This window comes from Pecten maximus, chromosome 9, assembly GCF_902652985.1.
Source record: "Pecten maximus chromosome 9, xPecMax1.1, whole genome shotgun sequence".
In the NCBI taxonomy this organism is placed as follows: domain Eukaryota; kingdom Metazoa; phylum Mollusca; class Bivalvia; order Pectinida; family Pectinidae; genus Pecten; species Pecten maximus.
Window position 1 is genome coordinate 27800362 of NC_047023.1, and position 27772 is coordinate 27828133.

Sequence of the window (27772 nt, forward strand, 5' to 3'; positions counted from 1 at the left end):
TATTAAGGCCAGCAAACTGAATAATAATGGCTTTGTACAGCATCTGTAAACTTTTTCCTTTAATAACTTAAGAATCACTGAGTGTGTAAGATCATGATCTTTGGCTGTAATGTCTAGGTATCAAACCAAAAAGACAAAGTAAAAATACATTAAAATTGCTAAATAAAAAGTAATCACAATCAGATGGTTCAAATTTGTATGGTTAAAAGAAAATAAATGCAAGCAACTTTTTCAGAACAATCAATATTCTTACTTTAGTCATGGTATTTCCCATACAATTTGTAGCTTGCTGGTACCAAGTGCTGCAAAGTTTGTGGAAGGAAATGACCCATGTGACAGATGTGTCAAATTTGTTTAAGTAATCAAGCTTAAATCTATGTATAAAAAAATCTACTTGTATATACGTATCTAAAAACACCAGGTGCATTCTTCTGCTAATTTGCATATTCTTATTATATAGATCTACAGTGTAACCCCCAAACTCCAGCCTTTTTCATGCACAGAGAAAGTTTCTGAACTGGGATATGACTGCAGAATTGCCCTGCCATTTTGTATCAGAAAATAATTAATCTGGCTGGACCCAGATGGCTGACTGGAGTGTGGGACACCCAGATGGCTGACTGGAGTGTGGGACACCCAGATGGCTGACTGGAGTGTGGGACACCCAGATGGCTGACTGGAGTGTGGGACACCCAGATGGCTGACTGGAGTGTGGGACACCCAGATGGCTGGCTGGAGTGTGGGACACCCAGATGGCTGGCTGGAGTGTGGGACACCCAGATGGCTGACTGGAGTGTGGGACACCCAGATGGCTGACTGGAGTGTTGGACACCCAGATGGCTGACTGGAGTGTGGGACACCCAGATGGCTGGCTGGAGTGTGGGACACCCAGATGGCTGGCTGGAGTGTGGGACACCCAGATGGCTGACTGGAGTGTGGGACACCCATATGGCTGACTGGAGTGTTGGACACCCAGATGGCTGACTGGAGTGTGGGACACCCAGATGGCTGACTGGAGTGTGGGACACCCAGATGGCTGACTGGAGTGTGGGACACCCAGATGGCTGGCTGGAGTGTGGGACACCCAGATGGCTGGCTGGAGTGTGGGACACCCAGATGGCTGACTGGCGTGTTGGACACCCATATGGCTGGCTGGAGTGTGGGACACCCAGATGGCTGGCTGGCGTGTGGGACACACAGACGGCTGACTGGAGTGTGGGACACCCAGACGGCTGGCTGGAGTGTGGGACACCCAGACGGCTGGCTGGAGTGTGGGACACCCAGATGGCTGGCTGGAGTGTGGGACACCCAGATGGCTGGCTGGAGTGTGGGACACCCAGACGGCTGGCTGGAGTGTGGGACACCCAGACGGCTGGCTGGAGTGTGGGACACCCAGACGGCTGACTGGAGTGTGGGACACCCAGACGGCTGGCTGGAGTGTGGGACACCCAGACGGCTGGCTGGAGTGTGGGACACCCAAATGGCTGGCTGGAGTGTGGGACACCCAGATGGCTGACTGGCATGTGGGACACCCAGATGGCTGGCTGGAGTGTGGGACACCCAGACGGCTGGCTGGAGTGTGGGACACCCAGACGGCTGACTGGAGTGTGGGACACCCAGATGTCTGGCTGGAGTGTGGGACACCCAGATGGCTGACTGGCGTGTGGGACACCCAGATGGCTGGCTGGAGTGTGGGACACCTAGATGGCTGACTGGCGTGTGGGACACCCAGATGGCTGGCTTGCGTGTGGGACACCCATATGGCTGACTGGCGTGTGGGACACCCAGATGCCTTATTGGCTGGATTGAGGAGGTTCCACTGTAAATGTTACTCTGCTAGTTAAATTCTGTAGAAATCTGCACAAGTCTATGTAGATATTTAGTATAGTATCCTATAGCTACTGGAGTTGGTTACATACAATGAGTTAAATTTATTAACAGTTTGTGTTTTGAACATAACATTTAAATTCTAAATTCTTGTCAATAGTATTCAGATGCGAAGCACATTTTAAATGCAAGAGCTGGTTAAAACTCTAACGAAGAATAATAACACCACAAATTTGATCCATCAGCAACACTATTATGATGCTTTGGAAAATCGTTGATACTAGCTGGTTTGTTGAATTATGTACATATCTAAATTGAGATCTTTTCTATATTTTCTGGTTATCTAGGGTGCTGCCAAGTCCAATATATACCTGATGTTTTTAGTTCTAAGGAAAATCCTCATGTTTTTATAGCCTAGTCATCACATCTCTGTAGGAGTGTTAATGTCAGAATTATTTTAGTATAAGAATATTTAGTGTTTTTCTTATGGACAGTACTATTTATAAACCTTATAAAAAAAATGACACATTTGATAAGAATTTATTTCGGAAAGTCACGTAAGAAAACTTTCTTGTCCATGTATTTTTGTAAGAATGTTTGTAAAATGTGTTGTAATGATTTGACTTTCATTGAAACTTCAAACAGGAAAGTTATTCTACCTCAACATCTATTGCAACTAACTGTGTATTCCCTATAACTTTTTGTTGTGTTTCCACACAGTAGCACTGGCTAATTTTGGTGATTCTTACAATCATTTACTAAAATTCACAAATTAGAATTACAGAAAACTGTCATCCATTTGATGTCATTCAATTAAGCTCTGGTAATATGTTGATCATTCTGACCATATAATTGATATGGTATTTTTAGGATACAGTCGAACCTTTGATATGGCAATATATTAATGCTTATTTGTAATATTGATTTTATTTGAAGAAATATTATAATTTCATAGTTAAGCAAAGAGAAGTAATGTGTGCAGGTATTTTTTTTTCAATCAATATACAAATGTTAATACATAATGTATAAAGAGAATTGACAGTGTGACAGGTGTGTTACTGTCGACTATCAGACTGTCATCTTCAGAACTATCACATCTGCTTTATCTCTAGGTGTATTGAATATCCTGATATGTAAACCAGCTTCCAATGTTAAGAACCACAAATATTCTATAAAAGGACATTCCATTGTAAACAGGGAGTCCGTCAACACTATAGTTTTTGTTATTAACAGATTTGCCATTACCTATCAAATTAAAATACATGCTCAGGGTATATTTTTATAGAAATATCGAAGAATTAAATTCAGCAATTTTTCCATAATATATAATAAACCTTATTTTGCCTGATTTCTTTTGTTATAAGTATAAAACACATGTCAAAATTTATGTGTGATTTTGAAATCTATAATACGTACTGCATGTATTTTAAATATCTAAGTAAGATGCTGAAATATTTCAGCTGTCCAGGAATCATTAGATTTTGCTATTATTTCTACACATTGACAAATGAATGACTTGCATACTTCCATTGCACACAATGATAATGTCAGGTAAGTACATATTAAAAAAACGATCAACATTCTGTTTGTAAGGAGATATTTCTGTGAAGGACAAATGTTTTAGGGACATGTTGATGGTTCTTAACAATCTGTGTTTGCTTTATATCGCATAGATATGCAGGATATCTGGTGAGCGATCTAGGCGAAGAGCAGGTTCTAGTCCTGATGGCCTGATAGTAAACAAGCATTAAATGCTGCAATATTTACATAACTCATAAAATAAGATAAAAATTTCCTGGTTTCCAGTATTGTGTAAAATATTTAAATACAGTATGGTATAAGTTACTAGTATCTCATCTGATGTTAGATTCTCTGCATTCTTTACAAAATGAGACAAAAATTGAGATGTGTTTCCCTTTGTCCAGCTAATCAATATTTCAACATTTTCAGTTTTTAATAAGGATCCAGATTACACCATTCTTTTGAAGTATATATATTCATCATGATTATAAGTTTAAGTTTTCCATCATTTAGACTTTATCTTTGAATTGTCTTTACAATATCTTTGGAAATTGTAATGACTGTGAATGTACCTGTAATTAACAAAAATGTTACTATTTCCTCTAAAAAAAAAAATCTTTAAAAATGAACTCTGCCAGAAAATAGCAACAATATGTTACCTGCTTGCAAATTTTCTACATTTTTATCTCGAATATCATGATTTAAGAGCCATCAGTGGTTGTACTAGTAATTAAATACTTCAAATTAGTGTTCGCTGGACAAAAGTGCCCATTAGTTTTGGACAATTATGACACAAAAAGCAATTTTATTAGGCCAGATAGGTATATGACAGTCAGATTTTATATTTATGAATTGTCGTATAAAACCCTGTTGCCCTACCTTACTGTGAAGTTGTCCAGGTATATCTGTTGTATAAACTCACTGTCCACTCTAGGTTTGGGAATATGTGCCCAGTTTTAATGATGGGATCGAGCATTAAACTTCCATTATTTTGTGATAATACTGATTGGATGACCTTAATCATGTACAAAACTCTTGTTTCTGATTCTAGTTACAGATATCCAGGTCAGACACTGTGGTAGCTCCAGTTAAAAATCCTGCCAAACCTTCCAGTAACAAGGTCAAGGACATGCAGAGATATGCCAAGGTCCACAATCCTCAGGGAACGTCCTTCAAACAGGACAGTAGAGTACGCCTCGGTCAGTCATTCCAGCGTAAGGTCAGCATTCCTGCTAGTCGTGCTTACCTTGCTAACGAGGAACCTGTTGACGGTCTTTGTGTCAAAGGTCAGACAGGATCATCAAGGAGAAATCCTATGTATTCTAGTGCTTCTTGTTGGAGAGACAAGACAGATATGGACAAAGTAAAAGCCATGAATGGTCAAAACTCCTCTCTAGCCTCGGATCACTCATCTCCTTCGCGAGGCACCCCCGAGTCCCACAGGGAGGCTGAGGAAGGAGTGACACCTGTTGTTGAACAACATGGGGAGACAATTCAAAAGGATAATAGTAAAGGTACTAATGTTCTCAAAGAGAACAATAATAAAATGCAATATAAACCTACGGACAAATTTCGGCGTGGGAAACTAGTTGCGGCAAGGAGCCAAAGTTGTGATGACAATAGTACTGTGATGTTGAAAATAGAACCTAGTGGAGTAACTGTCGGTACCAAGGATAGTGGGGTATCACAAGTGAGGTAGAGCCTGGACTCGCCAAAACGTACAGGACGTTCACGGTGTCAGTCGGCACAGTGCTCAGGTGTTGATATTTACCTTAAACGATGTGTTAACCTCTCTAATCAGAAGACAATGGGGCATTTTTGAAGAAAGTCTTCAAAGTTGTCTTGCTTCATTACCTGGTGTGAAATAATTGTAATACAAAGTGTTCTTCCTGAGATATTCATTGGTTACCAACTTACAAGGTAATTTGTTCCTTGAACTGTACATGACTTCATAAATCAGTCCGTGTAATTTTACCAATAAGCAGTATATGAAATCAGATTAATGCAACTATTTTGAAACATGGATACCCTCTTCCACCACCATCTTCGAGGACACTCTAGCTCTGGAGTAGGTACATTTTAAGGCCCTATCTTACCCAATCACCTAGTGATTAATACAAGTTTGGGATAAAACTTGATTTATGATTATGGTAGTATAGTTACAGTAAACAATTTTAAAAGATTATTTATAGACGGTCATGCAAGCTTGTGACTAAATGAAAATTTCAGGAAGAACATTCTTGGCTCGCATATCTAATGTATAATCTTGCCATGTAAACATACAGCTTATATTGACATGAGTGGGTTGCTGTTTTCAATGTTAGTTTTGAATTGGTGGCAGTGCCAGCCATTTACTCATCAATCCTAATAGAGTGCTGTTTCTTATACTAAGTATATAAATACATACAAATATTGTCACTATAATTGTGATGGTTTCATCAAAATTCATGTCATTTGCATGGAAATACATGTGAAAGTTTTTAATTTATTCATAAAGAAGAATTGCTATTTGCCCAAAAGTATACCTTCAACACGAAGCCCATTTTCACTTGGATACCAATACTGATGATATCAGTATCTGACCAGTTTTGACCACTTTGCCAACTGTGATATGAATTTATCTTTTCATTAAACTACTGATGCCAAAGACTTGGAACTATCACTTTTTGTTACTATTTGCAGATATACCAATTTTTGAATACCAGATTTTTTTTTAAAAATTTCCATTTTCTCCTCGGTTGTCAGAATTTATTTTAAAATATTCCTCCCAATTAATGATGAGGCTTTTGATTTGCCAAATGTTTAGTGACTCTTAAAGATTTATAAAGCTTTGAAGCTCTTTTGGCTCGAATTCAGAGTGCATATATGTTCTTAGGAAACTTGTAAATTTAGATAAATTATAATTCATATTGTTTTTATACACTGACACAGTCTAGTTCCAATATTTCTCCATTTACCTGTACCTTAGCTTGTTTAGAGAGAAAAATGATATCTTTGGGGGAATATGATATTTATATATAGAACAGCTAGGAGTCGATAAAATTGTACATGCAGTCCTTTCCATCCAGCTATTTGATGTATTGATGGACTAATGACAGGCTGAAGGTACATATACTTCCTTTGTTAGTTTGACATTACACCATTTACGTAATGAATAGTCTATGTTTTAGTCTGCAGAATACATTTGTCATTGTTGAGACTTTATGTAGGGAACTTGTAAGATCAATATTTTCTGACCTTACTCAGAAATAAAACTTTCAATACACCAGTTAAATACGTTACAGAGCAGAATTGGAAATTGTTGATCAAGATCTTTCTCTAGTTTTGTGTCGCACGTTCTTGAAGTAAGGAGAGAGTGCACTACAGGCATCTACAGTGTCGCAGGAATCTCTGTCTTTCTCTAATGTTAGAGTGGGTAACTATAGGACGTACCTGGGAAAAGTGTTCTGGTCAGAATGAACTGTTAATATTTATCAGTTATGGACCTTTAGTGACGTCAATATGGTGTTATAACAACCTGGTCGAATTAGGTATTGCCTTCTGTCAATATTTTATATTCTAGCAGGTTGTTACGACACCATATTGACTGAATCAAAGGTCCTTAATTTTTATATCGGATATGAAACTTGTTTCCAAACAGGTAGAATTGCATTATATTTATCTTGATAACAGGAAATTTACATTGGTGCATTGTGGCATCACAATGACTTTTAACATCATAAACGCAATATTGACTAGGTGTTCTGAAAATGGAAACATCAGGCGATATCTCAAAATTACTTCCATATGACCCATGTTTTAGCAAATGAGAATGAAGGAAAATTGGACCATATCTAGTATCAAGGAATATTGCCTAGTAACATATGGTTTTACATAGAGTTAATATAACGAGAAGTGTTGTTGATATAGGAGTTGGGTAGGAAACTAGAGACACTGCATAAGATTTTGTGTCAACTGAAAGATTTCAAACATTAGAGTTTGTAACAAATGATATTTTAAATCAAAAGATGCACAAAGGTCTTAATATAAATATAAAATCTACATCTATATGTTACATTATGCATATATGATATAATATTCCAGTGTTTAATTAATAAAGCTAAGATACGAAGGGGGAAAAAAGAAGTGAAATAAAATCAAAATGTTCTGGACATGTTAGTGGAAACACTGCTATTTTATTTATTTTTTTCCTAAGGGATATATACGCCAGCCTGACATAGGATACATATTGGAAGGTTTAACATAGGAGTTTTTGTAAGTGGAAATATTTCCTGATATAAGGTTTGATATGAACAGTATATCAAAAGAGAAGAGCTAACATAGATAGAAAATATAATAATGATATAAGAGTAAATGTTGTCAACCTTAGAAGTGAATAGTGTGGGAGCTATTGTCTAACAATGAAGTTTATATCCAGTGACATTTCCTAACATAAGGGTCTGATTAAGGGCAATACAGTCTAACAGAGGTTACAGGGAGGGGGATTATTTACCTAGCTTTGGTTTAAATAAGAAATTCTCTAACATTGAAGTGTTGATTTTGAAGGGGATTATTTGCCAAGCTTTGGTTTAAGTAAGTAATTCTCTTAACATTGAAGTGTTGATATGGAGGGGATTATTTACCTAGCTTTGGTTTAATATAAACGAAAGAAATATAATGTACTCTAAATTTGAGTGTTCATAGGGAGGGGTATTATTTGCCTAGCTTTGGTTTAAGTAAGAAATTCTCTAACATTTAAGTGTTTATATAGAGGGGGATGGCCTAACATACTTGGTTGTTTATATAGAGGGGGATGGCCTAACATACTTGGTTTTTGAGATATGGTGGGGGATGGCCTAACATGGGTATAATTATTTATATCTTGGTGCCAAATGACATTACATAATGCAGATGTATGTTATTCTTCAATGGTATGATTTATAAACTGTAAAATATATCTATAATATAATTCAATATTTCAACTGAACTCTTGAGATATTTCTGGGTAATTAAAGACTAATATGCCACAGGTGTAAAGGTGCCATTTTTCTGATATATAGTAGCAAGGATACAAACCTAAATACACTTCATGTAACTCTCGGGTAATTATGGACTAAGAATTTAAATAATTTACACTCAGAACTGGACAAAATAACTTGGCACGGATTACAGAAAACTTAAAATCAAAACCCCCTTTGGTACATATTAGGATTACCACCTTTCTCACCCCAAGATTTCAACAATAGACATTTAATCATTACATCAATTTGTGATGAAATACCAAAATGTGGTTTGGTGAGTTTTACGCTTTTGATACAATATGCATGCATGGAAAAACACTATTTATAGATTTGTTTTATGACGACTTACACCTCTATATAATGTATGTCTGTTATGTTATGTGTGATATTAGGTTTTGATATACCTTACAAGTATTTGTTAAATTGTATTGATGAACAGACTGTGATATAACTTTTATAGAAATAAATATTTAAAGTGTTTAACACTTCTGTAGTTCTGTGTGCATGATAAACCTTACCTAATCATTTTAATATATCTCCATCTCCATATAGAGGATTAGGAGAATTCTTCCTAACAAAAGGGTTTATATCTAGGGACCCAGTTTTTGCTGAAATTGTTTTCTAAAATATAATGAATTGCATAACTATCTGTTTTGATGGCATCATAATTCTTGTTTAAATTACAAAAATGTGGGGAAAACAAAAAAATGTAGAGTGTTGTTAAGTAGTTAACAGGAAGACCAAACTGTATTCATCGTCAATATACATGGATGGCAGAGCAGGCTTAATTATCTCTCTGCTCAATATCATACACAATTATTTCAACAATTTTACACATGCTATGACAAGGATTAAGACCATTATCAATACCGACACTGGCCTTTTACACCAGAAACAGTAGACCCAACATTAATATTTTTTTTAAACAAAATGTTCGGCCTAAGTGTCAAACCAGAAATGTTACAGGCTGGCATTGACAGATCCTGTTATTGAGTGACTAGAAACAACAGTATACATTGCATCCCCATTAGCGGGTGTGATGACATCAAAGGCAGGGTCAGAGGTCATATTGCCAAGCCTTTAGGATCGTAGATTTGTCCTTTTGATAAGGCATATGAGAGGGTGCAGCCGGAAGTGATTGGGGGGAGTGCATCTAATGGTACATGTACAACTGTTCGGCACTGATGTTCTCAAATTACTGAGAATCCTGGGTTTTATTTGACCAATATGTGCAATGTAAAATTAGCACCGTTTGAAGAAAAGGTCAAGGGTCAAAACCGCCGATATGATGAAGCTGAGAATGACAGTTGTATCATATTGTATCTCGGTCCAATACCAGGCAGTAAATGTCTTTTGTGACCTTACAACTTTAAAATGTCTAAAAACATGTTATCAATTGTACATTTGTAAAGTTTCTGGTTGGCATTCGAGATTTACTATGGTTGCCTGGGGTTTGTGCTTTGAACCTTCATCAAAACTTGTCGTTACAGGGTATTGGAGAAGGCCAAGTGTGATCTGCTGAGCTCTTGACAGCGAATTAATATTGATACAGGAGCGAGTTACTAGTTTGTGATCTCTCATTTCATATTTCATAAGTTCGTCGATAATAACCTTTCTGTGGCAGCTCGCTGCGGAAGCTGAGCGTAGTGGGGTGAGGGCCCTTCTTCGGGTCGTCAGCTTCGCCATCTCTCGGCCCCGCCCCATTACTCGCGATGTCACATTACGTGCTTCCAGCCAGGAATTAGGGGTCGATCGTGAGGGTGAGGTGCCTTTATGTAATATGTGGAAAACGTGACTGGATCCATACAGCAAATGCTTTCACTGCCCTCAACCTTAATACCTAATTCAATTACGTATTTTTGTTGGAAAGCTCTCCCCTTAATGGATTTTCCAGGAAGAAATACCACGAAGATGACAGCGATGTAATTTATAGGTTCATGCGGCGCTAATTAAAGGTGAAAGTATAAAGTTTATAGTAAAGAATCCCTAATGACTGACTGGCCACAATCGGCGGAGAGCGGACTCCAGCTGACTGGGTAATATTCCATGGCGGTGTGGTTTGCGGTTGTGGTTCTTGCGTGTGGCATTGCATAGTGCTCAATAACTTTTGAACAGAGACGACCTATTGATGCATGTATGCACGTGGATGCATGTTGCGCGAGCCATTGACGTTGCCATATGCTACAAACACAAAACAAGAAAGTACCGGTAAAATTTTATTAATTAGAGTGAAATATTTTTAAACAAATTAACCGATGGCTATTATCCCTGTGCTAAGTATAAGGATATCGTGTTACGAAATCCCCCCTAATCGTGTAACGTCCTTTTATCATCCGTATTCTTCGAGGGTCGACGCTATTTCACGCTATTTAAGATTACCCAGAACGTGGATAGGCCCGATAATGACTGGCGCTACATGTAACTCTATACGCGGATATCACATCGTGATCGTTCGACGCCGACTTCGGGTATCTTCTATATATGAAATACCCGTGCCAGCGTCTTCAGATTGAATAAAACACAAGAGGCGTTCCTAAAAAATGTGCTCGAATCTCCGTAGGATATCGATCTGTATTAATGAGGCTTAACCTCAGACAAAGCATATTCAACGCTACATAAATCAATTGAGGTTACTCATTAATTATATATGTTACATCGAGACCTACTTTGTCATGATACATAATGCTGAATCTACCATAACACTGCTCTCGATGGCGAGATAACGTGAATTTTCGTGAACATATGTCGATATTTACCTACATTTGTCAGTGTATGTTATGTCAATATCAAAGTGAACTACAATATTATATGTAGCTATTTTTGCAAAATTTGTATAAGAATTCTCAAATCCTAAACACCAATGTAACTGATTGTAAAGTAAAAGTATGTCCAGATTGGGTCCAGTGTCCCACAATAAACCGTTACCCCAGCATGGCACCGCATACATGTACTGCTCTCCCTAGGAAATTATTCATTTTCCTTTTTAACAAGCGTATTCGATCAATAATACGTTAATCCGGGGTTTGTATCTTTGTCATAACGAGACCTGATTGAATTAGGTCTGTAATTATGTGGTTTCGCCGTATCCCGTTTCTTGAGTGTTCTCCTGTTATTGGTGGCACAGTGTGCCATGACATCACATTGTCCACCGTTACCGACAACCTTTGTTCAGCCCCAGAAACCCCGCCCCACAATGCAACATCCTTTATTAAAGAAATGTCTTTTTTCTTTGTTCGTTACCCCAGGGGTTAGCCAAAAACCGTCCCGTGCAGCGGGAACAGCTGAGTTCGCCATTATGTAGAATATGTGATTAATATCCTCGAGACCTCAAAAAATAATGTTGAAGAATTATTTAGGCATCATTCATATCTCATTATAAAGGAAACATAATTTGTATGACAGAAAATTGTGTTGCCAAGGGGCATGTATTCGAAATACCGTCTTTGAAGGATTCTTCGATTAGGCTACTGTTTAAAAACCCGCTAGATGTATATAGCTATTGCCCGTCTTATTTGCGGTCTTACGCAAGTCGAACCACAACGTCATTCAATGCACTTGTCGGTTTTCCTCCATTAATAAAAATGAAAACCGGAGTTAGAATATTTAATGAAGGATATTTTTTTATTCCTTTAGATCGATAGTGTGGTTTTAGAGGAAGCTGTAAGGGGCTAGAGTGGCGATACACTGGTATGGCCTCGCCGACCGCGCGTGTGGTTGTGGTCGGAGGTTAGATCGAGAGAGCACGTGTAGGTCTTGCGTCATACTATCAGTAAAATCTGATCATCAGGGAGCTTGAAGAGAAATCTTACATATCGGAATAGAAGATTTTAAAAGAAATTAATTTGCCTTTGTCAACATTTAATTACATATTTTGTTTCGCTGGTATCATTGCACGTCATTGCTTATTGCATAATGTAAAAGAGAGAAAGTGACAAAGGCAGAAAATTAACTGTATACATTTGTATGGTGCCGCTGAAGAGCCATTTCAAGTCTTTGGCATATGTGTTTAGTAATCGGGTGATAGCCAGTCCATCCGCTTCAACGGTGTTAGAAAGGCTATTGGCTTTCCAGTGAAATGGTTTCCAAAACGCTTCATTCGATATGTTGCAATCCAAACTGAATTACTTTATTGTTAAGGTCTATTTTCAGTTCTTGTTTAAACAAACGAACCGGTATTAGTTTTTGCCTCTTTGTGGCGCAAATAATAAAAACCGGGAATTATGTTGACGGGACAAGACGTAATAAGCAGAACAAGTTTTCTGAGGTCAACAATCATTCATAAAGCATTCCTACTCGCCGAGCCACACTAATGTTTTTCACTTTAATTTGGATCTGAAAATTGTGTCATCGTTGCTCGCGTTTTTTATGGAATTGGCAAATGCTTTATTAGGTTTTGTTTGAGGTGGGGCTGACGGACGACACCAGATGCTGATGCAAAGAGCAAGGGTGATGGCGCGCGCAAGTGTTTGGCTTACTGTCCATTAACCTTGCGCACGAAACGCGCGAACTTTAGTGCCTAAAACCCAATTGGTAGATATTGGGATATGCAAATAGATGATATTTTGGTTTCTACTCCGCGTTTACGAATGGCTCACAAATTAGAAGAAACAACTCATTGAAAAGATACATCCTATGCGGAAGCTGTAATCATTTTCGGTGAAAGTAATTGGCGAGTAATTAAAATTTTTATAGATGTCATTGTTCCTCGGTAACGATCGAGTCGTTAACGGCCACTTTGTCGGTGGTAAGGGAGGGGGACCCTCGACCATCTGGGACATAGCAAGCTAATTACACATCCACGGATAAACAGCGCGACACTGTTACAACTTTTAATAATAAACTCACGAAAACGGAATTGAAAGTAAATTAAAATAAGCAGCATTATTTTCAAACGTGTAATAAGAAAGATCGGAAAAAATAAATTGAAAATAAATTACAATAGCTCTGTATGATGAATGGCCGAAACCATGAACACTAACTTTGTGCGAAATGGTTTGTCACATCACAATGCTAATTGGTAACTAACAGAGGATACAAAGTAGAGCTGTTTTGTATTCCTATCAATCATTGATTTTTGGGTTTTGTGAAAATAAACCGTTAAAGATACGACAGCAATGATGTTCAAATTTTGGCTTATGCATCCAAGATCTTTAAATCCAGAACACGTAAGAGAATTTACTGACCCTGCTATTTGCATTTTATTTGTTTTACGTCAAATCGACGACAATGTAAGCCATTTAGAGCCAAACTTACATTTTGTATAGACTACGGAAAGGAATAAATTGAAATTGTTCACTATTAAAGTTCTATTGAACAAATTGTCAAGTCGTAAGCCCACTCGTTCTGTTAATGCATTATGTACTTATACTCACAACCAAAGCACGTAGGCTTGTATAGAATCTCGCGCACAAATATACATTATATAAGTATTTATAGATATACGAACACCATACTGACACTGAACACGGATTCTAACATGATATATGCTTCTAACTTATGAGTTTAAATTAATTACACTTCAATTGTTGTAGGTTGACGATAAAATATGATTTGCATTGTGATGATTGTCAGAACATGTACGGGTAGATTTTCGTGTGTTTTTAATTTAACCAAACCTTACTGACAATTTGCTCAATTTGGCGTTTGATGGAGATGGACAGATCTCCTTGGGTCTCGCCATGTAAATGTTTACTGTTTGTTTGAATGCTCGCACCTGTATTTAACATCAATATTGGTACCACTCCAATATGAATATCGTTAAAGACTTGCTTTCTGCGGTGGACAGCTTTATTCCAACATTTTTCACAAATCAGTTGAACATCACCTTTTGCCCTTGTTTTTTAGTAGATTTTAAATGCCATGGTTTTGCACTGTTACAAGTCAACTGAAAATCTTTTGCTTTACATTGTAACATTAAAAAAATGCTTAGAAACATGTCAATGGAATTAGTTTACTTGTCTTTTACGAGAGACGGGGAATAACTCACACGTAATAATTACCAAATGACTTTAACAGTAACAGCCTGTAGAAGTGTGCTGCCAATAACACCTTAATAGGTAAAAATCAACACGAGACGGCCAGGGCCCAGAGCGTCCCCAGGTTCCACCGACTTTGTGTACTGTCACTTGGAAGAAATCGGACATTTCCTCGATGTTTGCTTAAACAAATCCTGTTTATTATTCTTTGATAAATAATTATTTTTTTCTTCATCTGCCCGAAGGGCAAGAGAGCTGATGCCGTGGTGTGGCGTCCGTTGTATGTCTCTCTGTCTGTCTGTCTGTCTGTCTGATGCCGTGGTGTGGCGTCCGTTGTATGTCTCTCTGTCTGTCTGATGTCGTCCTTCCGGCGTTAAATTTTTCCTGAAAAGAACTTATCAATATTAGGTCCAGAAACCTGATATTGGACCTGTGGCATGCTGGGTTGAAGGACTATCAAATTTATTCAAATGAATGACCTTGACCTATTTTCAAGGTCACGGGTCAATTCTGCTAATATATTTTGGCATATTCTCAATAACCAAGTGTCGTGATATTTGGCCTGTAGCATGGTTGAATGAAGGGCTGACAAGTTTGTTCAAATTATGGGGTAAAACGTGCTAAAACCTTGAAACAACTTCTCTTCAATAACCAAGAGGCCCGAAGGACCTGATACTTGGCCTGTAACATGCTGTGTTTGAGGGCTAAAAACTTATATAAATGATCCGGAAGTGTTAATTCATACACCGGAAGTGAACCTATATTGTATGACACATCCTAATCTTGTTGTACTGCATCAGTACAGTAGTAAATATCGTAAAAACGTTGGACATTAGGAGAAGTTCGCTGACATCTCCCGAATTAAATTACATAATCTGCTCATGTCAAAAACAAAAAAACAAGCTACATATGTTGGTATATTTCAGAGTATTTATAAGTGGTTGTTGCCTACTTATGGCGTTTTGAAAGTCATTAATGTTTTTTTTTTTATTATGTCCCTATTGTTCCTAAGTGCCTGTTTTACATCGGCTGTTGTACAGGCTCCCGTACATTACCTCTTGTTGTTTTTCCTCAATAATGTTACCTGTATTTACATTTGCATTCAATACATCATATGTTTTTTTAAATCCAGACATTGTTGCTGGTGTTGTTATTGAGTGTGTAATCTAATGTACTCTAATGTAGACGTTAGAACATCAAACTAATGTCCGCGACATTTACTTTACAGAAGGCGATCTCCGAGACCCGTTAGTCTAGATCTCTTTTATACATGTTTCTGGTTATCGCCATCAATGATGATGATTATGCTAATTTGCGGACAATTTCATAAACTAAATATTCCTCTGGTAACGCTGAATGCAACGGTATTATATAGTTCAAGACCTAGTATTTTCCATTGTCTAGAAAATATTATTGTTGTCTTGATTTCGATATTTTGTTTTGACGTTGTGTTCAAAGTGTCATTCATCGCATCACGTATTCTGTACGCCAATGTTACACGTAAACAGTTGTGACAAGAGTTCGTCCCACAATACGTCACGTGTAAACAATAGATATTAGTTCCGTCAAGGCTTCGCGAAAATAATTCAATATTTGATGATCAAACGTATGCTTTGTCTTTCCCTATTTGTCTTATATTTAACCCTCAATATACATGTAGTTTATTCAAATTTAAAATCATTAGATTATCAGATTCGTTTATGAAATTGACCACGAATTATTCTGTACAAATGTATTATAATATCCTGCATGTTTATATATATATATACATGTATGTACATGTACCTAGCTTTTATCCAAGTGTTTTATTCCTAAAGTATTAACTTATTTACACGGGTTGATAACACCCCTCGGTGCTTGCCTCGATGGCTTACTGTCCTCCACGTGCTGCTTATGTCCGTCATTGGCACGCGCGTGATCCGGCGGTCTCTTAGGTTCAAGGGCCGCATTAGAACGACAAATGACATACCACGGGGACCATAAGCGTATATGTACAAAGGTGGCATATATCGGCCAGATTGACAGACCGGGGCGAACAGGTCATTTGTCCACGCGAACAGTTCTTAGGCTCTCTGACCACCGATTGACTTTGTTCTTGATCATTTCGACCCTTGGCCAATATTTTGGTCAACTCCTGACCACTGTCGGTTAATAAATCCGCGTTAAGTATCTTGGCGTTGACCAGCGGTCAGATGCCCTTCGATAATCTTTCATTTTCGAGATGATGTGAAGTACGACAATGCCGATGACCATTACGTTTTGACTTTTTTGACCCTATTTTTAATGAAACAGATGAAAAGTTCATATAGCGCGTGCTGAGGCCGCAGATGGATAAAGAACTCGGACCTGTCTTCAAGAAAAGCGATTGGTTCCATAGTAGCATGACACCAATGGAAAGCGCTGACCGCAAGCCCGGGTTAACATACAATAGAACTTATCATAAAAAGGATATTTCATATAGCGCTGGACGCTGCATGAGGCGTGCTGACCGGAGACTGGACAGCATTTGTCCGGAGCCCTTTAACCCCTGCTCAGGTGACCCTCGACCTCAGGTGGACCAGCACAAAAACGATTTCGAGTATAGTTCAATGCTGGTATTCATCAAAGAAGAAATACGACATGGGGGACGGACAGGGGCCAAAGTTGACCACTGGTCATTGATTCAGCAGCTGTCGCCAACTGACCACTAGACACACCAGCAATGACCATCTTCAATAATCACTTAGGGTTCTTTAATCACGGTCAATATAAGTTTGTATAGACCAGGATACAGTAATTAACTCGGGGCATCTGTGTTATATCGCACTGTTTGTAAATTATTCATTAAAACATGAACATAGCATTCTGTTAGTGTTTTCCCAAACATAATCTGTCAGGTATAAGGAACATCAAAATAATCACGATTTCAGTCTTTATTTTCATAAAATCTCCTTTGAATACATCAACAAATATTTTGACAACTTCCCTTCAATTTTTAAAAATCCATTGAACATTGACTCGTGTCATTTTTTTTTCTCAAATTGTATCGCTAACATAAGGCAGAACAGTTTATGTATAAAAACCATACCAAAACAAAAGTAAAACTGAAAATTCTCCATAACCTTGAATGTGTATATTTAGACAAAATACTGAAAATCGTCTATAGCCTTGAGAGCGTATCCTTTCAGGGAAAGTATTTAAGCCAGAAAATTGTCACTAACCCTTTACGCACATCTAATTTCAATGAAAGTAATAAATACCGGAAACTGTCGTTAACAAGTCCGCGTTTCGTCAACCGACCACAGGAACTCTTCAACAACAGGCACTTGGTATTTCCTAAGATCAAATATTTCCTCGTTTAGAGACAAAACGCTTTGTAAAACTTTAACAAATTACAGATAGAGAAAATATGCCTGCCTGTTAGAAACCAACAAAACTTAATTGTAAACATGTATACACAATGGTTTCTAGTCAAATAAAACGCTGTATTTATAAAGCAGTATTATAAAACTGAATACAAAAAATAATACAATTTAAAAAAAAAATGCCATCAGTCCATCATAATAAATAAACTTTAAGTCAGAAAAAAAAGTTTAAAAAAAATGAATACAGTCTACTGAGAACGGAAACATTCTCTACCATCAGTAGATACCTGAATATAATAAAAGCATGTCATGACAATGTTGAAGTCTGAAAAGTTCAAAAGAAATTGACACAATAGAAATACATAAAACACTTTAATTGTCTTATATCTTTAACTATTTGTTTAAACGACAGGTTATTGTCTCCTTAAACAAACTTACTTATTTATGTAACAATTTCAATATACAAAAGATATTGATAATAAACACGACTCAGTTCTCCGTATATAGGACATATAAATGGACTTTCTGCTAATGAAATGGAATTAAAACTAATCAGAGGTTCTATTTATCCTATATACGAAGAGTTTTCAAAACTGTTCACTCAGTCTTTTTCCCGTCCTTTGTACGCGTATGCTTGTGATTTTGGATTATTTGTAAGCGTAATTTTATCCCGTACAAGTAGATCCGTAAATGAAAGAAACACAGACTATCTCAAGTGTACAAACAGTGCCAGTTTACTTGTTAAATTTACCGTGAAGGAAACTATTAATTAACTCAGTAACTCGCACAACAGGCATGAAGGTTAGTTTTATTATTTCCTGAAATATGAGAGAAAGCATTTGACACGTTAGCGACTAGACGGTGATGGTCAAATATTCCGTAGGTGATATATTAGAGTGAAGGAATTTCGGCCACTCTGGCCAGGTCACGACCCATGGTCAGTTGTCCACTTCTAAGTCTATTGTAATTTGTTTGCTACAAATTTATAACGATACTGCAGTGGTCCTTAAAACCACACAAAACCATTTATTTTCTACTATTTTCTGTGGTCACCTCGGCCAGTGGAGCGGTCATCCAGACCATGGCATGTCCGGAGTCGCTGGTCATCTTGAGGTCATCTCTTTACAATTGAAAATAATGGAATTGTGAAGGTGGATCACTGGATATAAAACACTTGTCTTTGTGGGAAAATTTATATGTGGGAACCTAACTTGACCAGAGGTCATGACATTACCGGACACTCAAAAATCCAATCACCTGGTCAGTTTTAGTGACTTCTCCATATTCATTTGACCACATGAAAAAACTATTATGATTTTCAACGATATCTCTTCTACAATAGCAGGTGCATCATATCGGACAGCGTGGTTAATACCCGTAGGGTTCCCATGGAAAAGCTACAATCTTCCCCATACAACAGAACAATTATATCGATATATCTTTCCAAGTGAATAGATACATTCTGTATGAATATTGTAAATATTTCACACCCGAACAGACGTACCCCTTTTTCAATTGAACATTTTACAATTTAACCGTATAGATATATATTTTTATTTAAACCACCAATTTAAGCATCGACATAACGTAATTGGTTCAAAATTCAGATACAATTTGGCGAATAGAACTGGCAACTGCATAACATATCATCTATCGCTCCTTTAATAGGAATGCGTAATAACTGGAAGGCGGGAATCGAAGTTTGCCTCCATCGGGGATCGAACCAGAGACTCTTAAAATAATATATACATGTATGTGGCAGGTTAAAACCTTCCACCTTTTGACTACGAAGATCGTTGGTCTATAGAATATAGAATTAAATAGCAAGAGTTACAAAAAGTCGGTCAGATGATATAAGAAGCATTTGTAAAAAAATAAAATGAAATGAATATGATAAATGGCATGCAATTCGAATTCAACCTATCAAACTACTGATTTGGTAAAGAAGTTAGAAATTGATTAAAATCTTTTTATGAAAAGTTTTAGAATTGAAGGATGAGAGGAACCAGCATCACTGACAGAGAGATACAGTGCTGAATCGAGTATAATTACAAAAACGAAACTGAAAAAATACAATATTTTAATCATCATCGATATCCCATGGCCGGAAACTGTCGAGACAACAATGACAGTGTGTATTTCAGTTTATCTCTGTCGTCACGATGTGTCCCAATTAATGTCGCGCGCACCTGTGACAAGTCTTTTTCGCGCATCTGTGGTCCAAAAATTTGGACACGTCTACGCACGTGCCTTACGTAATCCATGTCCGTGCGCTTTATCGCGGAAGGTTTATTCGTTTTCAGTGTATTTAAAATTCTACAAGACAACTCCAAATTCACGTAATGAGTATTACCAGGGGACACTTTGTTCATCTATGGTTCCGGTGGCGAGGTCAAAGACCTGTCGACATCAGTCTTCAGGTGTAGGTCATGGGTCATGTCAAAATATGCGCTGTTTAAAACATCTATAAACATATATTTGGGGTGCAGAGTGATAATACACTCGCCTCACACTTAAGCGGCCGAGGTTTGATTCCCCGATCGGACGTGAAAAGGTATGCGATTACCTGGCCGACCGTTTTTCTGTCGCACTTCCATCCGAACCAACAAGAGTGGGTTTTTTTTCGCAAGGGTTGTACAAAAAATAAAGTTAGCATTTATATCAACATTCACTTTTATATTACTATATATTGTGATTTGATATCCATTTTTGTGTAAATGTCTGGAGAATTTAGACAGTCAAGCGAAAAAAGTCGATTGTACCGTAAGTATTACATAAGAGACTGATACATACGAAACAGCTGGTATATATGTGATGGTAGCGCCAGTTTCATGATACAATAGAGCAGACACGAACTTGAGTAGATATCATTTAAAATTGAATTCTCATTCCAGTTTACAGAATGTACAAATAATGTGAAATGTCGGACACATCTAATCAAGGAGTTCAACATTCTCACGGGACATTTTGATGCTCAATTCTGAATTTGTCATCGTATACAAACACGCTGTCTTAGGCTTTTGTAGTCCGCCGCCGATGCATATAATTATTTGAAAAATGAATTGTTGATGGGTCTGATGATGCGCATGGTCATTTTTATATTGTCCGAAATGTCTAGCATTGTCCGAATGGTCAGTCTAGAGTGTCCAGGACACCTCACCTGCATACACAAAGACAGATTTGATGAAAAAAATGTTCCCACACTCAGACCACTGGTCAAGCCCACGTGCTATCCCGATACAATGGGTGTGAACACGAACTGCATGCTCTGCCCATAATATATTGCAATTGCAGTGTCGCTGACAGTCCAAGTCACGCATGACCCCTGACCGAAGAGTAACACCATGTTTTTAATTTTCGTTTTTGATTCTTAAAATTCCAGCCTTGAAGTGTAAAATCAGTGGTCAAGCTATGTTTGAATAGTGTCCGAATTGCACTTGTCCACTCACGCTGATCCCTACATCTAACACCCAGTAAGTGAGGTCAGTTATAGATCGAAATGATAGCGCGGGTCAGACTGATTCACTCCGATGTCAAAAAGTCAACTGCACGAAACCGTAATCCTCGTTAAATAATTTAAACTGCACACTTTATGAAAGGTCATCGTTGATGTCAGATGTGACCATTTTTTCCACAAATTTAAACAACACGACTATCTGTTTTCAAGCGTGTAAGAAGGGGTCCGTTTGAACAAAAACTAAAACTAAAACAATCAAAACAACTTGGTGGTGCTCTCTGCTATAGATAGGTAAATGACTCCTTATATATCTGGCCGTTTTCGCGTGACACTGATAGGACTGTCGTCCCAAACTAGACAAAGCTTACTGTAAATTTAGAACAGGTAATAAAAAAAATACCAACCGAAAGTGGTAGATGGTCTAATATCCCACGTGAAAATAGAATATGTACTTTATGTAATTTAAGAGAAATAGGCGACTAATTTCATAATCTATTTAACATCTAATACTCAATAGCAGACGGAAATATATGTCTTGATATTATTATGATAGACCGAATACATTTAATTTTCATACATTATTCAATTACGTACTTGTAACTCAAAATGGACTTATTTCATTGGCTAAATTCGTTATTGATATAAATGAGATAATTCATTCACGATGCTGATGTCCATCCTGTTTTACCATGTATCATTGTTATCCATTTGTTAATGTTCATATTCTCTGCACTGTTTAAGAGAATACACAATTGTCATTGTCATTGTTGACATAGCTTGGCGAGGATGTGACGATATAGAGACAAATAGGTCAGTCATATTGATATGTACAGACAGGTCAGTCCTATTGATAAGTACAGGCAGGTCGGTCCTATTGATATGTACAGACAGGTCGGTCCTATTGATATGTACAGGCAGGTCGGTCGTGTTAATATGTACAGACAGGTCAGTCCTATTGATATGTACAGACAGGTCGGTCCTATTGATATGTAGACAGGTCGGTCCTATTGATATGTACAGACAGGTCAGTCCTATCGATATGTACAGACAGGTCGGTCCTATTGATATGTACAGACAGGTCGGACCTTTTGATATGTACAGACAGGTCGGTCCTATTGATATGTACAGACAGGTCGGTCATATTGATATGTACAGACAGGTCAGTCATATTGATATGTACAGAGAGGTCGGTCATATTGATATGTACAGACAGGTCGGTCATATTGATATGTACAGACAGGTCGGTCATATTGATATGTACAGACAGGTCGGTCATGTTGATATGTACAGACAGGTCGGTCATGTTGATATGTACAGACAGGTCGGTCATATTGATATGTACAGACATGTCGGTCCTATTGATATGTACAGACAGGTCGGTCATATTGATATGTACAGACAGGTCGGTCCTATTTATATGTATAGACAGGTCGGTCCTATTGATATGTAGACAGGTCGGTCCTATTGATATGTACAAACAGGTCAGTCCTATTGATACATGTATGTACAGACAGGTCGGTCCTATTGATATGTACAGACAGGTCGGTCCTATTTATATGTATAGACAGGTCGGTGATATTGATATGTACAGACAGGTCGGTGATATTGATATGTACAGACAGGTAAGTCCTATTTATATGTACAGACAGGTCGGTCCTATTGATATGTACGCACAGGTCGGTCCTATTGATATGTACAGACAGGTTGGCTCTATTGATATGTTCAGACAGGTCGGTCCTATTGATATGTATAGACAGGACGGTCCTATTTATATGTACAGACAGGTCGGTCGTGGTAATATGTACAGACAGGTCGGTCCTATTGATATGTACAGACAGGTCGCTCCTATTGATATGTACAGACAGGTCGCTCCTATTTTTATGTACAGACAGGTCGGTCATATTGATATGTACACACAGTTCGGTCCTATTGATATGTACAGACAGGTCGGCCCTATTGATATGTACAGACAGGTCGGTTCTATTGATATGTACAGACAGGTCGGTCGTGGTAATATGTACAGACAGGTCGGTCCTATCGATATGTACAGACAGGTCGGTCCTATTGATATGTACAGACTGGTCGGTCGTGGTAATATGTACAGACAGGTCGGTCCTATTGATATGTACAGACAGGTCGGTCGTGGTAATATGTACAGACAAGTCGGTGATATACATATGTACAGACCGGTCGGTCCTATTTATATATACAGACAGGTCGGTCCTATTGATATGTACAGACATGTCGGTTCATATTGATATGTACAGACAGGTCGGTCCTATTGATATGTACAGACAGGTCGGTCCTATTGATATGTACAGACAGGTCGGTCCTATTGATATATACAGACGGGTCGGTCCTATTTATATATACAGACAGGTCGGTCCTATTGATATATAAAGACAGGTCGGTCCTATTGATATGTACAGACAGGTCGGTCCTATTGATATATACATACAGGTCGGTCCTATTGATATGTACAGACAGGTCGGTCCTATTGATATGTACAGACAGGTCGGTCCTATTGATATGTATAGACAGGACGGTCCTATTGATATGTATAGACAGGTCGGTCCTATTTATATGTACAGACAGGTCTGTCCTATGGTTATTTACAGACAGGTCGGTCATATGGTTATTTACAGATAGGTCGGCTTTAATTTGATAGTTAAGTTGAACATCATTATTTATGCTTATTTCAAACTATTAAACTATTTATGTACATAGAACAGGACAAGCAATTGATAAGTTTGTAACATGTCAGTCTGTCCTATACAAAGTGACACAATGACATTAGAAGTTTGTTGGTCCACACCTGGGCCGGTGTTATACCTCGTGCACAAGGCTACACATTAAATGTCAATATTCTATATAAGGTTCAAATTGAAAATATGATATGTGTCAAGTGTGCTGATCCATCTGTCACCACGCGAGACCGGGGCCGGGTGCAGTGGGACTATGTGTTTAGGTATTGTATATATATAGTTTATAAATCATACTGCTGTGTACGGTGTGCGCGTGTCTCTCTGATTTCACGTAGAATTGATTTGCAGTGTTTACAATACATTTCGCAATTGTGATATATAGCTCAGTTTGATATTTTTGATATTCACAATTTACATATATATGCAAATGTAAACGCCAGTTGAAGTGTCAAAGAATCAATGTAATTGTTGAACACTAGTTTTACGGAAGAATAAATCGCATCAGAAGAGCCATTTTACGTCAGTTCCTCCGCAAAAACTTCTCTTGAGTAGTTAATGCACGCCGGATATGCGGTCAACCAACACGGCCTCTAGAGGTCGAGCTCTCGATCACTTTCTCGACAGCCAGGGTTGACCACAGAATTAACGTTAGGGGTTAGACCACTCTAGGGAGGTTCTGAGGTCTGAGATCTCTTGCAACTGCATCAACCCATTACAGCTCAAATTGCATGCCAGGGTAATACTGGCTAAGTCTTTGACATGGCTACAATCTCTCGCCCTAGCTCGAGGTTGATGATATCCGTAAAAACCTTGATTACGGATCGAATGCCATCGCAAAAGAAAACCATCAAAACGTAATTCGGAGTAATTACATTGACTTTGTTGTGGTTTGGTGTTCAACCTTGTATTGCCTTCTTTCCTGTGAGCGTTTTTTCCTTATAACTTGTATTGCTTGCTCAGATTACCGACCGAAATCAAGACCAAGTTTATTTTTCATCATCGGGTCCAACGTACATGTACAGTGACAATGGTTCAACTTTGTCCATTGTCGTATGACACGACACTAGTGTTCCAGGGAATACTTGCAGGCGTGCCTCATGTGGGTATCAAATTCTGAGGATTAATGTCAGCTTTTTCTATTTGTTTTGATATAAAAATACAGCAACATTTACTGAATAGCTTTCAGAGGATGACATGCGACTAAAAATGTCCTTTGAAACTAACGTAATATGCTTAGACCTTACATCTTCATTGTTGGTATGGATAGTGTTTCTAGGCACCAGATAGATAACGTAACGCCGTCATCTGTCACGTGAACTCTACACTCGGCCTTTGTCCTCGCCGAGCAAATTAGAAATATTAGATAGTGGAAAAGGTGCTATATTAGCCATTAGTGCTGATTTGATAGAGGTATGGACTGTCTGGAATATGTTTTGGCGACAGGGAACAGTTACAAAATGGCAAGAACAGCCGTACCTAAAACACAAGAGTGTTGGTCCGTTCTGAGAGCGTCTCGCGCGCGCTTGCATTGACAGCACGACCCGCATATTGCATGCCTTACAGATCAAATTGAACGCTTTTATAAAATGACACAATGTTCGCGTTGGGGTCCGGGGGTCGGTCTCAGGTCCCTGACACTACGCCAGCGCCTCCTTACGGTCGAGGGTACGTACAATCGGGGTGACTGGTGTCAATTATCAACCGCGTGCTTTACACGCTAATTAGCAGTGTTATCAAGTTAAGATAGATTGAATGTTTATGGGGCATTCTATGAAATAGGACAGCAAGAGTAGAATCACATTTATCTACCTCCAAGTAGCTTTCTCATAGACAGGGCACGGCCTTTATGGGGACCTACTGTCAAACTCAATATTGTCCAGAAATTGATCGCTGACCATAACTAACATCCCACTCTACTATTTGGAACCCTGTTTATACACTAGAGCATTGGCGCGGAAACTGGATTATCCCAAAGAGCATGTGTGTTGTGTAGGGTTCAATGGCAGATAGACGTATGTCAAATATGTCAATTTCTATCTATCAGTGAGAGAGATGGGGTGAGCCTCGCTGTCGACTCTGGGGCCGCATCGAGTCCTAACTAGATAGAAAAGAAATTGTGTCCATTGCTGGAATGCTAATGGGATGATGGACTGGTTTCAAATAGAATTATAGAGTAAACGGTAGTCAGACTCCAAATTCAAAGAGGTATGATGATCGTATTAATGAAAACATTAGTAAACAACATACCGTCTCGTTCAATCTCGTAAAATCTCGTGTCTCGGCATTAACCACGTGCATGAGCCCTACGCGAAGAAGGGAAAGCAGTAAATTATATTTGTATGCATGTTTTAGTGGTAAGATTAGCTGTATTTATTTATATGTGTATTGCGTTGGTTTGGTATGATTGTTATACCATATTGTACTTGTCAGACAGTTTATTGTGTATAAGATAAAACTCTAGATTTACATGGACAGTAAATATCCCGGCATGCTTTTTGCTCATGCCTTTTGACTGTTTCCCATAATGACTGTCTACAGCAAATGGTGATCTTTAAAACATATCACGACTATATCTTAATACCCTATTATAACCCTAACATATCACGACTATATCTTAATACCCTATTATAACCCTGGAGTTATATCTTAATACCCTATTATAACCCTGGAGTTATATCTTAATACCCTATTATAACCCTAACATATCACAACAGTATCTTAATACCCTATTATAACCCTGGAGTTATATCTTAATACCCTATCATAACCCTGGAGTTATACACGTGTCCACAACAAAATACCCGTATGTTGCCTCGACTCTATTGGTGGTTAATTCATAATGATGATATGCGTCTAACAGAGTCTTACTATCTACTACATTTGTATATACTGCTCTAAGGATACTCTATCCCAAGAGGTGCTCTACTACTAAGATGCTATACCCAAAATTGTGCTCTACTCCAAAAGCTGCTATACCCCTAATGGCGTACTACCCCAAATATTGCAAAACATCTGACATTGTCATCTCTGATGGCGTCCTTCTACTGAATCAGATATAGCTATACCCTATATTCCGTTTTGCCTCTTTTGACTCTATACCCCTTATACGGCTTGTTCTATTTTCACCGATTAATTAAGAGAATTCTTAATCAACATCACTGATAAGCGGTTCTGGTTGTCAAACAGACTGAGTTCCGTATGCATAGGATTAAACAAATTAAAATGTCAAAGCCACCCTCCTTCTCGAAAACAATAAAAAAAAAATGTCACGGGTTACAGCATGTTCTGTAACACGAGTGCATCTCTTCAGCTCACCACATGCGGTGAAATAAAACTCTTTCAGTCTTCGATACTATCGGACATCCATTCTTTTCGGTTGGGAATTACGGTCATATTTTATGCGCTTGTTGGAAGCAATTGTGAATTTATTTAAGGAAGTTCAAAATACAACATATGGGCATTAAAACGGAAAACAAGAACAACTTTGGATATTGGTAATAGCGGATCGAACTTTTGGCCCGGCTCTACAGTATAGCCACTTTAATCTGTCAAAGGAATTAAAGGGGAAATTTATTAACATTAAGACTGTCTATTCGCTCCCTAGGGTCCGGCATCAAGTTCCGTCTCGCTCGTAATGGGCAGAACAGATAAGGTATTAATCACAAGCAAGGGCGATCGACCGTTAACGTAGATTTAATAGAAAATATGGATCTCTCCGGCCAATGAGTGGTCAGTAATGACCACCGGTCATTCAACATTTAGTGTGAAATAAGGTGGTCATAAATTAATGTTAAGTGACCATCGCGCGTCTTCGGCAAATAGAAATGTGATATATGGGCAAGGGCAATTGTACGTTATAGGAATCGTTGGCACTTCGGTGGCGTAAAACGGCAACTTGTAACGTACGGCCCAACCACGCCTCCCTTTCACGAGTACAGAGCTC

General features: G+C 38.2%; 1 protein-coding gene across 5 annotated transcripts in view; it reads left to right on the forward strand.

Moving 5' to 3' along the window:
- The window catches only part of LOC117334342, a 137704-nt gene extending 128876 nt beyond the window's left edge, over nucleotides 1–8828 (forward strand). For all 5 annotated transcript variants that reach the window (XM_033893898.1, XM_033893899.1, XM_033893897.1 and 2 more), the window contains one exon: nucleotides 4400–8828. In XM_033893898.1, the coding sequence (XP_033749789.1) occupies nucleotides 4400–5047 (648 nt within the window). In that variant the 3' untranslated portion in view covers nucleotides 5048–8828. The remainder of the gene's footprint in view (nucleotides 1–4399) is intronic.
- Nucleotides 8829–27772: the final 18944 nt, after the last annotated feature.